Source organism: Stegostoma tigrinum, chromosome 23, assembly GCF_030684315.1.
Source record: "Stegostoma tigrinum isolate sSteTig4 chromosome 23, sSteTig4.hap1, whole genome shotgun sequence".
NCBI classification, from domain to species: domain Eukaryota; kingdom Metazoa; phylum Chordata; class Chondrichthyes; order Orectolobiformes; family Stegostomatidae; genus Stegostoma; species Stegostoma tigrinum.
In genome coordinates, this window is record NC_081376.1 from 46,539,131 (window position 1) to 46,556,589 (window position 17,459).

General features: G+C 40.8%; 1 protein-coding gene across 4 annotated transcripts in view; it reads left to right on the forward strand.

Moving 5' to 3' along the window:
* The window catches only part of clec16a (C-type lectin domain containing 16A), a 247,517-nt gene extending 230,404 nt beyond the window's left edge, over positions 1-17,113 (forward strand). For all 4 annotated transcript variants that reach the window (XM_048552334.2, XM_059654137.1, XM_059654139.1 and 1 more), the window contains one exon: positions 15,122-17,113. In XM_048552334.2, coding sequence (XP_048408291.2) covers positions 15,122-15,492 — 371 coding nt within the window. In that variant the 3' untranslated portion in view covers positions 15,493-17,113. The remainder of the gene's footprint in view (positions 1-15,121) is intronic.
* The last annotated feature ends 346 nt before the right edge of the window (positions 17,114-17,459 follow it).

Below are 17,459 nucleotides of genomic sequence, written 5' to 3' on the forward strand. Positions count from 1 at the left end.
ACGAAGATTTGTGATGTTTAGCTATTTTAACTTCCACATCCTGGATCTTCTCAGGCCTATTCTCTGGCTTTTTCTAAAGTGTATAACTTGTTCTTCTGTCGTGTTTTCATTCAGTTTAAGAAAATAGGTGTAATACCACTTTATAACAATTGGCACCAAGTTCCAATAGAAATTCATTAAATTGAATGTGACAAGAGAACCATTGAACAGCGAATCCAATATCTCACTAAGATCAAACTTACTCATTCACTGACCGAAGGTCATTGTTACCTAACCATCATTCCAGACATGAACTCCAGCAGCTTTGAATGTGTAAAAGGTTTAAAAAAAGGCACTTAGAAATTACTCTACTAGAATCAAAAGTATACATTTTATTTGAGCCATTTGATCCATTTACCAGCTGCTGATTTTAAAATAGTTGTTAATTGGATCAATAATTCCATGTTCATAGCGCAAGAAAAAGAAAGCAATATTAAATCCCTATCTTTTTAGAGGACTTGCCCACAGACTTAATTGATCATGTCTTCAATAGAACAGAACAGAAATCAGTACCTTTTTGGTAAGAGTAAAACTGTTTGATTGTCAATAGATAATAGTGCTCAGCTCAACTAAATATGTTTGCAAAGTAGACCATCGAGGGAGATGCTCCTGATCTGTTGATTGTAAGTGTCTTGCTTAAAATAAGCCTGAATGCTGCCAACCCAGTTCTTATTGATGAATGATTCACAATGCAAATTTCATCAAATTTAACAACCGACACTAAGTTCTTATTCTTGGACCTCAGTGTCACATTTGTGATAGTGGAAGATTTCATGCTGATAGGTAAAGATTGGATTTGTACTTTTGAGACTGGGTGGAGTCGGTGCAAAATAGAGCTATGCTTGCTTGAATCCATAACTTGCTGACTTTCACATATGTACATGGAAATTCCCAAGAAACAATGGAAGTGCTGAAACAATTGCCTGATTGCACAGAACTCGAACACTCTGAAAACAGACATGTGCTCATCAGGCCTTGGACATGAGAAATCAAGCTTAGAAAAGGAGCACCAATCTGTGCAGCACAGCAAGAGGGTGATGTTTGTTTGGCATGGAGTTGCAGCTGGAGTTACCGGCATTTCTAGGGGATTACCATTGACCAGAAAACAAACTGGACTTCCAATGAAGGGTCTAGGCCCGAAATGTGTCAGCTTTGTGCTCCTAAGATGCTGCTTGGCCTGCTGTGTTCATCCAGCTCCACATTTTGTTATCCCACAATTCAAGACAAAGTAGGCCACTTGATTGGCGCCGCATCCCCAAACTCTGTGTGCTGCCACAGTGCACATTGGCTCCACCACTAATGCATAAATTACAAGGTGACTTACAGATTTTCATCAAGGCTCCTTAGACAGCACCTTCTAAAGTCCCTTAAATAACCATCTTGAAGCAGCAAATAAATAGGAATGCTGCCACCTACAATTTCCCTTCCTAGCCACTCCTCATCCCAACTTACAAATATACTGCATAACAAAGTGTGAAGCTGGATGAACGCAGCAGGCCAAGCAGCATCTCAGGAGCAGAAAAGCTGACGTTTCGGGCCTAGACCCTTCATTGCTTCACTGTCACTGGTCAAGATGTTGAAAGAATTACTGGGAAGGAAATCCAATTTTGAACAATTTCATTTGCATGATGACTGATGTATTTAGAATGATTGCAAAAGCAGCTGATGAGGTGATAGATTTGCATATTCATGAGGACAGCATTTTATCATGGGTCGGAGAAAAATATTCTCATGCTAAATTGCGTTGAATGTTGTTTAAAATTTTTATCCTATGATATCGAGATATCTTTACAAGATGCTAAACAACAGTAAATGATTTTTTAAAAAATATAATCTTTCAGAACATATCAAAGAGTAGGTTTCAGCCAAAGTAATTTTATCTGACCCCCCCACAGTTCACTGGCATTAGATTTACTGGTATATTTTTAAAAAGTTTTATTTAAGATACTAATATTGTTTTCCTTTCAGCTTAATAACAGAAGATATTTTGCAGTATGAAATGCCTTCTTAATCCAGTTCCTTTTGTTGTTTACAGGAATGGTATTTTTTAGCTTCCTTTTTGTGTCCATACAGTATTGCTTTCCTGTGTTAACATGCCTCTGTAGCTCTTAACTACTTGTTCTGTGAAAGCCAAATTAATCTGTTAAAAGGCTCAGAGGTGTTAGTGACTAAGAGCTAATAAGCATCATTGTATGTTGAAATGCCATGCCATTGTTTGTGGACTGAATTTTAAGTATTCATTATTGTTTGTTAGCTGCTGAAATGTATCCATGAGCAAATCCACTTCTTTCAATTCCATTGTCGTACTGTCGCTGTGATCTGTCCCTCTGTTCTACTCCTTTTTAGTAAGGTCTGGCAGGAGAGGAAGACGACGAGTATTTAGTCTTTCAGAGGCTGAGAGTCGTGGCGGACACTGGGTTTAGGCTCCAGACAACAGCTCACACAGTGCAAACACAGGCAGGTTTATGTTACATTCCCCCAGCCTCTCATCACTTGGTTTATTCCTCGAGATTCCTATAGTCTACTTATTTGAATTCAGACTCAAGTAACCTTTTTTTTAATGGCATGCAAGAATGTATGGATTAGCAATAGGACCACAATCCTCAAAATTGAACCTGAAAATATCAACCGATTTAAAATGTAAACAATAACTAGTGAAATTTCAGAAAGTGACTGCGTTTGGGAGAAAAGACTTCTCAAGCAGTATATAGTGAAGTGGTACAAAAGATTTGTAATGACCCAGATGAAAATAACTGTCCTCTATTCCTTACGAATTGAGAAAATCTCTCGTGTGGATAGCTGAAGCTACTCTTAATTCTTCCACTAAACAGTCCTGTAACACATGATTTCTACAAATGTTTAGGGTAAATTAGAACATTGGAATAAAAGTACTTACACTCCAGTCAGCTGATGGAATGTTTTGGGTCTTGACACTGTCCGTCACTAATGTTTTCCATTCCTGACTTAATGAGTTTAATCCCCATGTTTGATGTTTCAGCTAAATGAAAGTGTAGTCCCGCAACACATCCCTCACAGCCTGCCCCCGCCACAACTGCCCATAGAAGATCCCCCTTGTTCTCTCACACCACCCCACCAACCTCCGGATACAACGCATCATCCTCCGACACTTCCGCCATCTACAATCTGACCCCACCACCCAAGACATTTTTCCATCCCCACCCTTGTCTGCTTTCCGGAGAGACCACTCTCTCCGTGACTCACTTGTTCGTTCCACGCTGCCCTCCAACCCCACCACACCCGACACCTTCCCCTGCAACCTTCCCCTGCAACCGCGGGAAGTGCTACACTTGCCCCCACACCACCTCCCTCACCCCCATCCCAGGCCCCAAGATGACTTTCCATATTAAGCAGAGGTTCACCTGCACATCTGCCAATGTGGTATACTGTATCCATTGTACCCGGTGTGGCTGCCTCTACTTTGGGGAAACCAAGCGGAGGCTTGGGGACCGCTTTGCAGAACACCTCCGCTCGGTTCGCAGTAAACAACTGCACCTCCCATTCATGAACCATTTCCACTCCCCCTCCCATTCTTTATATGACATGTCCATCATGGGCCTCCTGCAGTGCCAGAATGATGCCACCCGAAGGTTGCAGGAACAGCAACTCATATTCCACTTGGGAACCCTGCAGCCCAATGGTATCAACGTGGACTTCACCAGCTTCAAAATCTCCCCTTGCCCCACCACATCCCAGAACCAACCCTGTTCGTCCCCTCCCCCCACTGCATCACAACCAGCCCAGCTCATCCCCTCCCCCCACTGCATCCCAAAACCAGCCCAGCCTGTCTCTGCCTCCCTAACCTGTTCTTCCTCTCACCCATCCCTTTCTCCCACCTCAAGCCGCACCTCCATTTCCTACCTACTCACCTCATCCCACCTCCTTGACCTGTCCGTCTTCCCTGGACTGACCTATCCCCTCCCTACCTCCCCACCTATACTCTCCTCTCCACCTATCATCTTTTCTCTCCATCTTCGGTCCGCCTCCCCCACTCTCCCTATTTATTCCAGAACCCTCACCCCATCCCCCTCTCTGATGAAGGGTCTATGCCCGAAACGTCAGCTTTTGTGCTCCTGAGATGCTGCTTGGCCTGCTGTGTTCATCCAGCCTCACATTTTATTATCTTGGATTCTCCAGCATCTGCAGTTCCCATTATCTCTGAAAGTGTAGTCTGGTGGCTTTCCACTACCAGAACTGCCACTTGAAAAGTGAAACCAATAGAGTGGTCAGTCACTTGTTTCACCTCCTGGCTTTCTGTACTTATGACGATTTATTTTGTTTTATAAGTCAACATAGCTGCCTTTCAGAGGATCCGCTAATGTGAGTACAAGAGCCATTTGCATTTGTATAGCATCTTTAATGTAGGAAAACATCCCAAGGCACTTCATAGGAGAATTCTGAAACAAAATTTGACAGGACAGCAATGTTGAAGTGTGTCCAAGTTAAAGATTACTGCTAATATAATCCCTCACAATTGTAGCCCCATAAATTCTCCAAGCTTCTTTCAGTATAAAACAAAAAAGTGAAATTCGAAAAGATATATCAAGCAAAACATTTTTTTCCAAAGAAAGTACCTTCCCCTATAGGATGCAAAAAGATTTGCCTTTGTTGTTATTTGAGGTTTTCAGTAAAATCTTGCTGCAAGTGATGCCTACAGGCAAAACAGCCTCTGATCCCCTTTTTAGAATAAGATGTTAGTGTCACAAATGTTTTGAAACCGTTCTTGTATCTTAAAGCATCCAGAATCAGAATCCACTATTGAATAGGAGCTGTAGAGAATCAGCAAAAGGTGAGCACAAAGTAAAAAGCATCTATTATAAACCATCATATGTGAACAATCAGAATTATATTCCCTAAATAATTAAGTTGTTGTCTGTATCATAAATCTGTTGGATTATCTTCAGAGTGAGGGCTGGACCATTACTTTGTGGATCCACAGAGTTTCAGGTTGAAATTTTTATGTGCAAACAAAAGGAATGTGGTTCAATATTTAATAGTAAATACAAGTTTATCCCAGGGCTGGAAAACTGTTTACTGTTACTTAGAGTGGAATCTTAATAGAACTGCTCCATTATTCACTCACCAAAAGAAGAGGCTAGTCATTGTTTAGAAAAATAGTAAAACAGATTTGATGAGAGCTAGTGAGTGGTGCAGGGAGGAGCTCAAAGGGACGAAAAAAATCAGAAATATGCAATGCAGGATTGGAGTTGGAAGATGAGTCACATTGATGATGAATTTAAGTTAGTGAGCTGCTTTCTTTCCAGGACAACCAAAGTTGTGCAATAACTTCAGTCCTGGCAAGTTGGCGAGTGAAACATTCCAGCCCTGGTTTGTCCCTATTCAATGCCTTGGTTTTAGATACAATGTTGAAACCTGATGAACATGTATTAATTCCAATTCGCCCTTGATGCACAATGGTTCTATCTCACTTCAGTGTAAATGTGTTCTGATAATTTTGTTTGCTTAGATCTATCTCTAGATCTGTCTTCCCCTCATTTATTTCTTTCCAACTCCATTTGTCATCACTTCTCAAATCCTTTTTAGAGACCTGATATGGAAAGGTATTCAAATGTCTGTAACTGTAACCAGCGTATAAACTGATATAAACTCAAGTGCTGTACCCAGTTGTCTGAATGTTGGCCTGAAAATGCAGTGTGATATCAAGCTTTTGGCTACATTTTAATTGAGCTAAACGTGGCTGCTTTTTTCTCACTATTTCTCAAGTTTATTGCTGTAACAGATCCAGGAAAAAGATGATTGAGATGTCAAGAGAGATGCTGGAGGATTCTTTCACCTATTGTAAATAACAACAGGAAGTTAGTCAATAACTGAAAAAGTGCCTTCAAAGCTAATCTGTTCCCCATTATTGTTTCAAATATAGATAATCAGATACACAAAATTATGAAATTAATTATTAGAGCCTTTTCCGTTTGGAATCAGGTTGGATATTGACTGGTATTCCATAAATACGCTGTAGTATATGATGAGTCCTTGATAAAAGATGCAGTTAGAGATGTACAAACAGTCTGCTGGTGGTTATTAGATCACAAAAGCTTCATTATAGAAGTAGGCAGAATTCCTGAAACCCCCTCAGCTTTTCTCTTTTCTCTGGTTAACAAAGATGTGTTCAAGTCGACAAAGTGACTGCCATAAAGTTATGTTCCATAAAACACTTCCTGGAGGCCATTCTGTAACCTTGGTGGATGGTAACCAAGTAACCTACCTTCTCCCAATCTCGGCAAATGTGCCTTTCGTCCAAATAGACCAGAATGATTTTTGTCCATCATTCCCACCACTGCATCTCTGCAGCAAGCCTTACTTCATGGAATTATAGAGGTGTACAAAAAAAGGCCCTTCAGCCCATTGCGATCAGAGCAATGAATCTATATCTTACCAGCCTAATTCTCACCTTGAACCTTAGAATTGCTGAAATTAAACTCTTTAAACTGCATTAGTTCATTTTGCCAGTGGTGATCAAGCAGAGTAAAAAGTGCTGTTTCACCTTTTCGTCCGAATTCTTTTCTCCCAGATGAAAGTAACATGAGACTTGAGGTAACTTTTGGGTTTGGCCCCCAGGATTGGGGCCAAGTGGACGTTCTGAACTCTCACTGGTGCAGCAAAAGGAACGAGGAAACTATTAGGCCTGAAGGCTAATGGGTTCCCTAAACCTGCATCCTGAAATCTTAAAGGAAATGACTATATACAGCATGCTTACATAGTTTGTAATCTTCCAGTACTCCTAGATTCTGGAAAAACCCCAAATGTGACATCCCTATTGAAGAAATGAGTGAGACAGAAAGGAGGAATTGAGAAGCTGTTCAGCCTAACAGCTGCTGTTAGGGAAATAGCTCATTGTTAGGAAATGAGTGGCAGGACTTAAAGAAATCAGAGCAGAGTCATGGTTTTGTGACATGATAATATTTTTGATAAAATTAGAGTTCTTTGAGGATGTAACAAGTAGGATGGACTTTTTATTAATTCTTTCATGGATGAATGTAGCTCTGCCAAGGCTAGCATTTGTTGCCCATTTCTAAGAGTCATTACTATCCGTTGGTGCAGGGACACCCACACACGGTTGGAAAAGGAGATGCAGGCTTTTAGTCCAGCAACAGTAAGGGAACAGAGATAACATTTCAAGTTCATGTTGTGTGGTCTTTGAGAAAATTTATTAGATGGCGTTGTTCTAATGCACTTACTGACCCTGTCCACTGAGGTGATCAAGGCCTTGGCTATGGATAATGCCAGCAAAGAAGATTCAGCGAATTTCTGCAGAAATTTTGTATGTGGTACACCGGGATTACTGCATGTTTGTCGTGAAGAGCGTGGACATATAATGCAGTGCAAAGGATACCGATCGAGTGAACTGCTTTGGCCTGAATAACACAGCTTCTTGAGTATGGTTGGAATAGTACAAATGCAGTCAAGTGGAGAGTTTTGCCAGACACTCCTGACGACTTAACTCGTAGGTGGTGGGCTGCAGAATGCCTAGCTGTAAACTGCTGTTGTACTCAGTGTTAATGAGGCTGACCCAATTCTGTTACTGCCAGGACCAGGGATGGAAATTACAGATCCTCTGATTATTTTTTCCCCCCCCCCCCGTCTGTCCACAGGCATTGTTACTGATTTGAAAAATACACTAAATAAAAGGTAACACCCATTACAAAGAACAATACAGCACAGGAAAAGGCCCTTCGGCTCTCCAAGCCTGTAATGATTCCTAATCCTTATTTAGACCTGCTATTTACAGTCTGTATGCAGTTTCTATCCTTCTGTTTGTCTCCTGTTAATGTGTTTATCAAGATATGCCTTAAATATTACTAACATGTCTGTTTCCACTAGCTCCACGGGCAATGTGTTCAGGCACCCATCACACTCTGAGAAAGATTTTCCTCACACTTCTCCCCTAAACCTTCCCCTTCCATATTGAACTTATGCCCTCTTGTAGTTGACCTTTCTACCCTGGGGAAATAGCCTCTGTTGATCCATTCTCTCATAATTTTGTACATGTCTATCAGGTAACCCCTCAGCCTCATTCCTTACGGTGAAATAATCCGACTTTATCCAACCTTTCCTCATACCTAAAAATCCTCTGGCCCAGGCAACATCCTGGTAAACCTACTCTGCACCCGCTCCTTAGCATCCACGTCCTTCCTGTAGTCTGGCAACCAGAACTGCAATATTCCATATGTGGCCTAACCAAAGTTTTGTACAGCTGTAACATAACTTGCCAATTTTTAATTTGATGCCCGGCCAATAAGGGCAAGCATGCTGTATGCCTTCTTGACTACCTTATCCACCTGTGTTGCAGTGTTCAAGAGTCTGTAGGCCTGTACACCCAGAACCCGCTGTCTGTCATTGCTCTTAAGGATTTTGCCATTTATTGTACAATCCATGCCTGAATTTGAACTTTCAAAATGAATCGCCTAAAATTTGTCTGGACTAAACTCCATCTGCTACTTCTGTGCCCAAATCTGCAATCCTGTTTATATCCCACTGTACCCTTTGACAATCCTGCTCACTATCTGCAACTCCTCCAGTTTTGACGTCATCTGCAAACTTACTAATCAGACCACCTACATTTTACTGCAGATGATTGATCTACACATTACAAAGGTCCCAGTATTGATATCTGCAGAATACCACTATTTACTGACCCCCAGACCAAAAGGTACCCTTGCAATGCTACTCTGCCTTCAAAGACCAAACCAGATTTGTACCATCTAGCAGCAGCCCTCGGATCCCATGAGATTCTGCCTTTTGTACCAGCCTACCATTAGGTACCTTATTAAATGCCTTTCTAAAGTCCACATAGACAACATCTGCTGCCCTTCCCTCGTTGACCATTCTTTTCACAAGAATCTCAATCAAGTTAGTGAGACATGACTTTCCCCACACAAGCTTCCAAATGTGAATAAATCCTGCCTGAAACGTCAGCTTTCCGGCTCCTCTGATGCTGCCTGGCCTGCTGTGTCCCTCCAGCCTCCACACTTTGACTATTTTTCTCGTTTTCAGGGCAGAAAGAGGTCATTTAGCTCTGTAGTCTGTGTTGACTGAAAATAAACTCGCTGCTCATTCTAATTTCTTTTTCCAGCATCTAGTCCGTAGGCTTTTTATTTATTCACTCGTAAGATTTGTTGGCTGGCCTGTATTTACTGCCCATCCCTAGTTTCCTGTGCAGTCTGTCCAAGCCCCTCATTATTTTGTGCACCTCAGTTAAGTCACCTATAAATCACCTATATTCTCCTATATTGTAAAGAAAACAATCCTTGCCAATCCAATTTTTCCTCATAATTCCAATTTTCAAAACTTGGCAAAAGCCTTGTAAATCTCCTGTTTACTGTCATTAAAACATTAATGTTCTTATTGTAATGTGGTAACCAGAACTGTACACAACTCTGGCTGTAGCCTAACCAGTTTCTGGGATTATTCCAGACCTCCTGCAATATTCCTGTGCCACACTCGGGCCGCTACATAAGATAAAGTTGCACGGTATTACAGGTGATGTATTGGCATGGATAGAGGGTTGGTTGACCTGTAGAGAGCCAGGACTAAGGCAAAGCGGGTGTTTTTCTGGTTGGCAGTCGGTGGCCAGTGGTGTGCCTCAGGGATCAGTGTTGGGACCTCAACTGTTTACAATTTACAGAGATGATTTGGAGTTGAGGACTAAGTGTGGTATGTCAAAATTTGCAGATGACACTAAGGTGAGTGGTAGAGCAAAGTGTGCAGAAGACACTGAAAGCCTGCAGAGGGATATAGATAGTCTAAGTGAGTGGGCAAAGGTCTGGCAGATGGAGTACAATGTTGAGAAGTGAGAGGTCATCTATTTTGGTAGAAATAACAGCAAAATGGACTATGTTTTAAATGGTAAAACTTGCAGCACGCTGCTGTGCAGAGGGACTTGAGTGTCCTTATGCATGAAGCGCTAAAAGTAGGATTGCAGGTGCAGCAGGTAATTAAAAAACAAATGGAATTTTGTTTGTCTTTGCTAGAGGGATGGAGTTTAAAAACAGGGAGGCTATGCTGCAGCTGTATAGGGTCCTGGTGAGGCCACACCTGGAGTACTGTGTGCACTTTTGGACTCCTTACTTGAGAAGAGATATACTAGCACTGGAGGGGGTGCAGAGGAGGTTCACTCGATTGATTCCAGAGTTGAGAGGGCTGGATTATGAGGAAAGACTGAGTAGACTGGGATTATACTCATTGGAATTCATAAGAATGAGGGAAGATCTTACAGAAACATATAAGATTATGAAGAGAATAGATAAGGTGGAGGCAGGGAGGTTGTTTCCGCTAGCAGGTGAAACTAGGACTAGAGGGCATCGCCTCAAAATAAAGGGAAGCAGATATAGGACTGAGGTCAGGAGGAATTTCTTCACCCAACGGGTGGTGAATCTGTGGAATTCCCTGCCCAGTGAAGCGGTTGAAGCTACCTCGCTGAATATTTTTGAGGCAAGGCTAGATAAATTTTTGAACAGTGAAGGAATTAAGGGTTATGGTGAGTGGGTGGGTAAATGGAGCTGAATCCCAAAAAGTTCAGCCATGATCTTATTGAATGGTGGCAGGCTCGAGGGGCCAGATGGCCGAGTCCTGCTCCTAGTTCTTATGTCCTTATTCCAAATGTGACTTAATTACATTTGATCTGCCACCTTCAGGGACCTGTGGGGACTCTAAGGGGTGTCACTTCTTGCAACTTTCTCAATAACCTTCCACTTACCGTTTGTTCCCTTGTTTTGTTATCCGTCTCCAAACATATAACCGTGCACTTGACCACATAAAGTTTCATTTTCCACTTGCCTGCCCACACCCAAGCCATTAAAATTATCTTGCAGTCGACAGCCATCCTCTTCACTCTCAGCTACCTGCCAGTTTTTGTGCCATCTGTAAATTTCCCAATCATGCCTCCCACGTTAAATGTAATCCATTACCATATTCCACACACAACAAGACACCTAACACTGAGAATGTGGAACAGCACTAAAATCACCTTCCATTCACACATCTGTCAACTACTACCCTTCTATTTTACTGGCAGGGAGCCAATTTTGGATCCAACTCAACACATTCCCCTGTATCTCATTGGCTTTAATTTTTCTGATCGGTCTACCATGTGGGACCTTGTCAAATGCCTAATTAAAACCACTAGACAATATCCACTGCGTGACCCTCCTCAATCCTCTTTTGTTACTCCCTCAAAATAAATCATTTAAGTTAATAGTGCACAAACTCTCCTCAACAAAACCACAGTGACTATCCCTGATTAGTCTTGCCTTTCCAAGTAAAAGCTGTTCCTGGTTTATGATTTTGATTCCAACAATTTTTCCAGTACAGAGATCAGATCGACAAGCCTACAATTATTTGGCACATCCCTCACACCCTATTTGAATAATGATACAATGTTTATAGAACTCTAACCTTCTGAGATCTCACCTATATATAGTGAGGATTGGAAAATGATCCTTGCTTGTTGAAAATGTTTTCTCTTTGGCTTCCTTTAACTGCCAAGGATACAATACATCCGGCCCTGGTGACTTAGCCATATCTAATGAGGCCAGTCCCTCCATTACTTTTCATTATGGTTGTTTTATCTGATATTTCACATCTGTGTATTTAACTAGAGTTGTCTGTATCATCCCTCCTATTTGTGAAGACAGAGACAAAATGCTTGTTAACCCTTTCCACATCATCTGCAACCATGCCCAAACTATAAGATGCATCTCTGAAATGGCTCAACCCTTTTCTTAGTCGTCCGTTTGTTCATAAAATTCTTTGAATTTTCCCTATTCTACTCCCTGCCCTACCCAACCCAAAAAAAAAGAATGTAAGTGAAATCTAGCCAGAAATATGAAAACAATAATTTTTTTCCAGAAATAGTTAAGGAAGAGTTTACTAAGTGAGGTGTTATCTGATAGTAAGGAAGATTGGAGAATTAATCAAAATTAAGGGAATCAGTGGTAGATGAATTGCACTCACATTTTTCATTAGACTTCACTATTAAGTATATAATTTACATTCCAAAGCAGCAATGAATCAGGAAATGGAAGGGAGGCAAGGAGTCAGAAAAGTCTCCTCACCCAAAAAAAGCAGTATTGAATGAATTATGGGTCTTGATGGACTTCAGCGCGGGATAGCAGAGACGTGGCTTTCCATTTTGCAAAGCTCATTGTTTTGGGTATGGTTGTATTAGATTGAAAGATAGAGAATGGAAAAACTTTGCTCAAAAAGAGAGGCAACAAATAGGCCACTGAGCTTAACATCTACTGTAGAGAAAATTTTGAAAGCTGATATTAGAGGTTTAGCAGGGCACTTGTACAGGTTCAAGGTCCAAGAATGTTTGTAGTAGAGTTCCCCAGGAATTAGTGTTGGGGGATCCTTACTTTTACTGATGTATAAACATTATGTAAACCTTGGTTGTCAGGGAACAGTTTCAAGGCTTGCAGATAATAGAAAGCTGGAGAATTATAAACTGTGAGAAGGACAGTTTAGAACTTCAAAAGAGCATTGACTGAGTGGAGTGGGTGGATAGGTGGCAGATGAAGTCCAATATGCTCAAGCGAGAGGTATTGCACTTTACTTTATACAGTCTCTCAATGTTCTTTGCAGCAATGAGTGCTATACTAAACAGTGTGCACTGCTAGTTTTGACTTAATGTCTCAGTGAGAAATCTCACTTTGCAAAACCTAGGTTGGATATGGAAACAGTGCCTGTCTGATGCTTAACATCAAACCAGAATTCCAAAACACAAATGCCAGTGCTATCACTCGCACTCGCTGGTTGGTTGTTCTGTAATGTTCATTGTGGTCCACTTGTTTTCCCCAGTTATTCTATTTAACGGTGTCTTGTGTTCGTGGTATTTAAGATGGGTAAATGTAAAAGTCAGACCCCCTGTTGCTGAAGATGACCTTGATGTAAAGGGAAGTTCCTGAAATTTACTTTATCAAATGTTCACCTGGCAGTTCTCTCCTTCACCGGATACTGTTTTGTCACCCTTCATCACCCACTAGCCCCCCTCTGCCCCTGAATTAATTAATGCCACTGAGATAGCAATTATATGAATAATATCCTTCCTGTCTCCTTTGTGTTTAACCAAACTTCAAAACCACCCAAAAAAGGCAACTTGAATTTCTCTGTGTATGTGTTCTCTTCACAATTAAAATTCAGTTGTTGAATCTGAGCAAACTTTCATTTAAGTGCTTTCAAGAATGTGTTGAATTTGGAATTTTGAAAGATACATCATGTCCAGCATACTTTACTTATTCAACAGTTTTAGAATTAAGGCAATTTAATTAAATCACAGAAACAGTAGAGTCTCCTTAACCTGAAGCATTTTGCAACACACAAGGGGGTGTGGACTGAATTATCCAGTTTTCAAAATGTTTTGCACTTTCAGGATGGTCCCTTTATATCAATGTTTGATATTGCTAGATGGACATGCAGTTCGTTGGTTGACAGATTTAGTCTGTTGTGCCTATGCAGATGTAAAGAGATGCAAGTTGAAGCCAGGCTAGGGGAGCAAGATAACAAGGTATAGAGCTGGATGAACACAACAGGCCAAGCAGCATCAGAGGAGCAGGAAAGCTGACATTTTGGGCCTAGACCCTTCTGCAGAAATGGGGGAGAGGAAGGGGCTTCTGAAATAAATAGGGAGAGGGGAGGCAGATCGAAGATGGGGAGAGGAGACAGACAGGTCAAAGAGGCGGGGATGGAGCCAGTAAAGGTGAGTGTATGTGGGGAGTTAGGGAGGAGATATGCCAGTCCAGGGAGGACGGACAGGTCAAGGGGGCGGGATGAGGTTAGTCGGTAGGAGATGGGGGTGGGCCTTGAGGTAGGAGGAGGGGATAGGTGGGAGGAAGGACAGGTTAGGGAGGCGGGAATGAGCTGGGTTGTTTTTGGGATACGGTAGGGTGATGAACCTGTCCATTTTCCTTGGACTAACCTATCTTCCCCCTAACTCCCCACCTACATTTCACCTTTACTGGATCCATCCCCGCCTCTTTGACCTGTCTGTCTCCTCTCCACCTATCTTCTCCTCTATCCATATTCTATCCGCCTCCCCATCTCTCCCTATTTGTTTCAGAACCCCCTCCCCCATTTCTGCAGAACAGTCTAGGCCCAAAACGTCAGCTTACCTGCTCTTCTGATGCTGCTTGGCCTACTGTGTTCATCCAGCTACACACCTTGTTATCTCAGATTCTCCAGCATCTGCAGTTCCTTCTATCTAGGGAAGCCAGATAATTGTCAGATCATTATTATTGCACTTTTCAGCTGCAACAAGTACTAGCTGTCTCATAAAGCCTGGGACAGGAGAGGCGATGGCAAACAGTGCAAGTTAATGTACAAGAACAAAGTCACATTTAGCTGAGGTCTTATCAGCTAAATAGTCAACTCTCTGACATTTAGTTCACACATTCTTGTAGAAGTCATCCTCATGTTTCATGTTTTTTCTGTCCTTTTGCTTTTCTACTTTGGCTGTTGGTTTTCTTTCTCTGCCTTGCTGTCATTAATTTTGTTTTTTCTAACCCTACAGGAACACTCAATGTGAATGTAAAATGAAGCCTTCTGAGTTTAGATTAAATGTTAACCATTAGAATTTACTTAAATTAGTTTTCAAATGAAGACCTTAGAAATATAGAATTGACTGTTTGTTAAGGGACTGAACATTTAAGCATGTAGTTAACGTAAATATTCATGATCTTTCTTTTTGTTTTGCTGTTATGGTAAATTCTTTGGAATACTCTATTGGCTGCTATCTCCCATGATTTCCCTGTTGTTCCGATAAATATCTGATGATGTAATAGCATGTAGCTGGAGTATTTTGGACTTTCATCAGTCTCCTTTATCATAAACAAAAATACTTCTTAAAATTCATGTTTGGTGAATCTCCATGAGTATACTTGTAGTTTAGGTACTTCCAAATTAAGCTTTGTGACAGCAATAAAGCTAAAACAAAAATTGCAAGTGGCCACATATCTGGATAAGGGTATGTTTGAAAGGGCGTGTTATGTACTTTTAAGTTAGAATTTGACTGAATGAAAAGGACCGACAATGTCTTTCTTTTTGATATTAGACGGACCTGACATCCAAGAACAGCCCCATTTGACTTCTGATGAAGTGGAGTTTGTCAATGAAGTGCATTCTTTATCACTTACAGCTGAGAGCAGCTCAAGCAGAGAGCGTCTTTCCAGCAGTTCTGAACCTGGAGCAACTAACCTGGCACCAAGCTTGACTCCAGCCCACCAACCAACCATATCCCTCATTTCCGATGACAACACAGATGCTTTGAGCACAGAGTCATTGACACTTCTGCCACCTGCTGATGCACAGCAAATCCGGAGTGTGAGCACTTTAACCCATCCATCCACTATATCCAATGGGATAAAAGAAAATAACACTGAAGAAAATAAGGAATCTGCACCAACAGCAAGCCCTTCGCAATGAATGCAACGTAACTTTCAAACCATCTGGGTTTGTACTGAGTGAAGCAGACTTGTGAAGCTAGGAGATTAAACTTGTAGTCTTAGCTGCACAGAGAAGCTAAGAGATTTGTGGGACCCCAGCAGAGTAGAATAATTGCTTGTAAGTTTCTGTAGGTTCTGAAATGGCGAAGCCTTGCTCCTTCAGTTGTTATGGAGTTACAGCTAACACTGAGATATCCACGTTTTGTACACTTGTCTTTTACTACTGAAGCCTAGTAAAGCACTGTCACTGAATCAGACTCAGTAGATAAGACAATGGTTCTGTCTGCTTTGTTCAATTAGGTGCAGCCCCGGTCTGTGTTTTTCCACTCTACAATATATTATTGTGTTCACATATTTGAATTTGTATCTGGCTAGATGAAGTATTTTACGAAACTGCAAGTTGGAAATTTAGCTTCATTTTACTACTTTATCCCAGCTGAACAATTGTATTCATTTAATTTAATTAATTTAGTAGATTTGAAAATGAACTAAAAACGCACTGACACCCATTGCATCTTGGCACAAAATAGATTGACTCTCAAATTATAATTAATTTCAAATAGAGTTCAAATGTTTCACTAATTGCACTTGAGTGATTATCTGCAACACATTTGTTTTTTTATTGCAATATTTAACGATTTATACAAGTAACAAGTCCAGAGAATAACATGTTTCGTGAAGTTTAAAAACTAAAATACTTGTCACTGCCACCAGCTGGTACAACAGTAGTGTTAATTGTAGAATATGTCCATTATAGACATGCTATATATGTATGCAGGTTGCCTCTGGAGGCCTTATAATGTCAGCATTTTCCAGAGACTTAACTCATGGGCATGCCTAGAATGCTGGATACATTAATATTTTTGGACTTCTGAGAGACAGCCAGTTGTGGGTATAAGTTCACAAACCATTGTTTCAGACGACCAGACATCACTGATGTATTTTCTACTAATGGAGCAGTAAGTGTTTCAAAATACGTTAGGTAATGAAAGTTGTGGGAAGAGGAGGACAACACCAAGTAAAAAACCTGTTATCTTCCTGCAGGGAATGAAGTTAAGGAAGTATTCCTTGTGTGTTGCATACCTGCACCTATCCGATCATTGCAGTAGGCAGATGTATTGCATTTTTGGGTTGTCTGTGGCCTCTAAGCTAGAAAATAAGACGGTGAGAGAGGGGACAAACTAAGAAACATTTGTTGCTTTGACTGAAGCCATGTACTCCATTATCGTAAAAGCATGTGGAAAATGGTGCTTTACCATCACACAGGAATATTTTGGACTTCTCCAGAAACACAAGTGCATTTATGGGTTAATTTAAAAAAAACCAAGTTTGAGATTTGGATCGGTTTATTGTTCCCTGCAGTGACATAAGTACTTTGTTTGGCCTCATAACCCCAACTGATTGACTGACTTTTGCAAAATTTTCTCCTGGGAAGACTACTGTATTTATGTTTTAGCATTATTCCATCCGAGGAAAGCCAATATCTCCAACCGATTAAATGTACAAGGTAAATATTTCTCAATTATCATAGATGGACAATATTGAATGAAGTAGCCAAAATGCAATTACAGTGAGATAAATAATAAAAATACCTAAAATTATCCACGGGATGGATGGATATGCCTGATTTTTATCTAAATATCACAAGATTTCTGCAGATGAAATAAGAAAGGAAACAACTTTATATCAGCAAATATTTAACTCTACAATGTTTTGATCAGCTTTACTGATGTATTGTAATCTGATATGCAGCTATAGTCTAGAAAGCTCCGAGATCGAGTATTGACCTTTAATGGCCATCTTGCCGATTGTTGGAAGCTTATTAATATTTATGCAGCAGATTTATGAGCAATGTTTCCTCTTTTATAGGCACCCTGGTCAATTCTGACATTGAAAGAATAGATTGCTCCATTTATCTTTTGAATGTTTTTCTTTGCTGGAAACTGT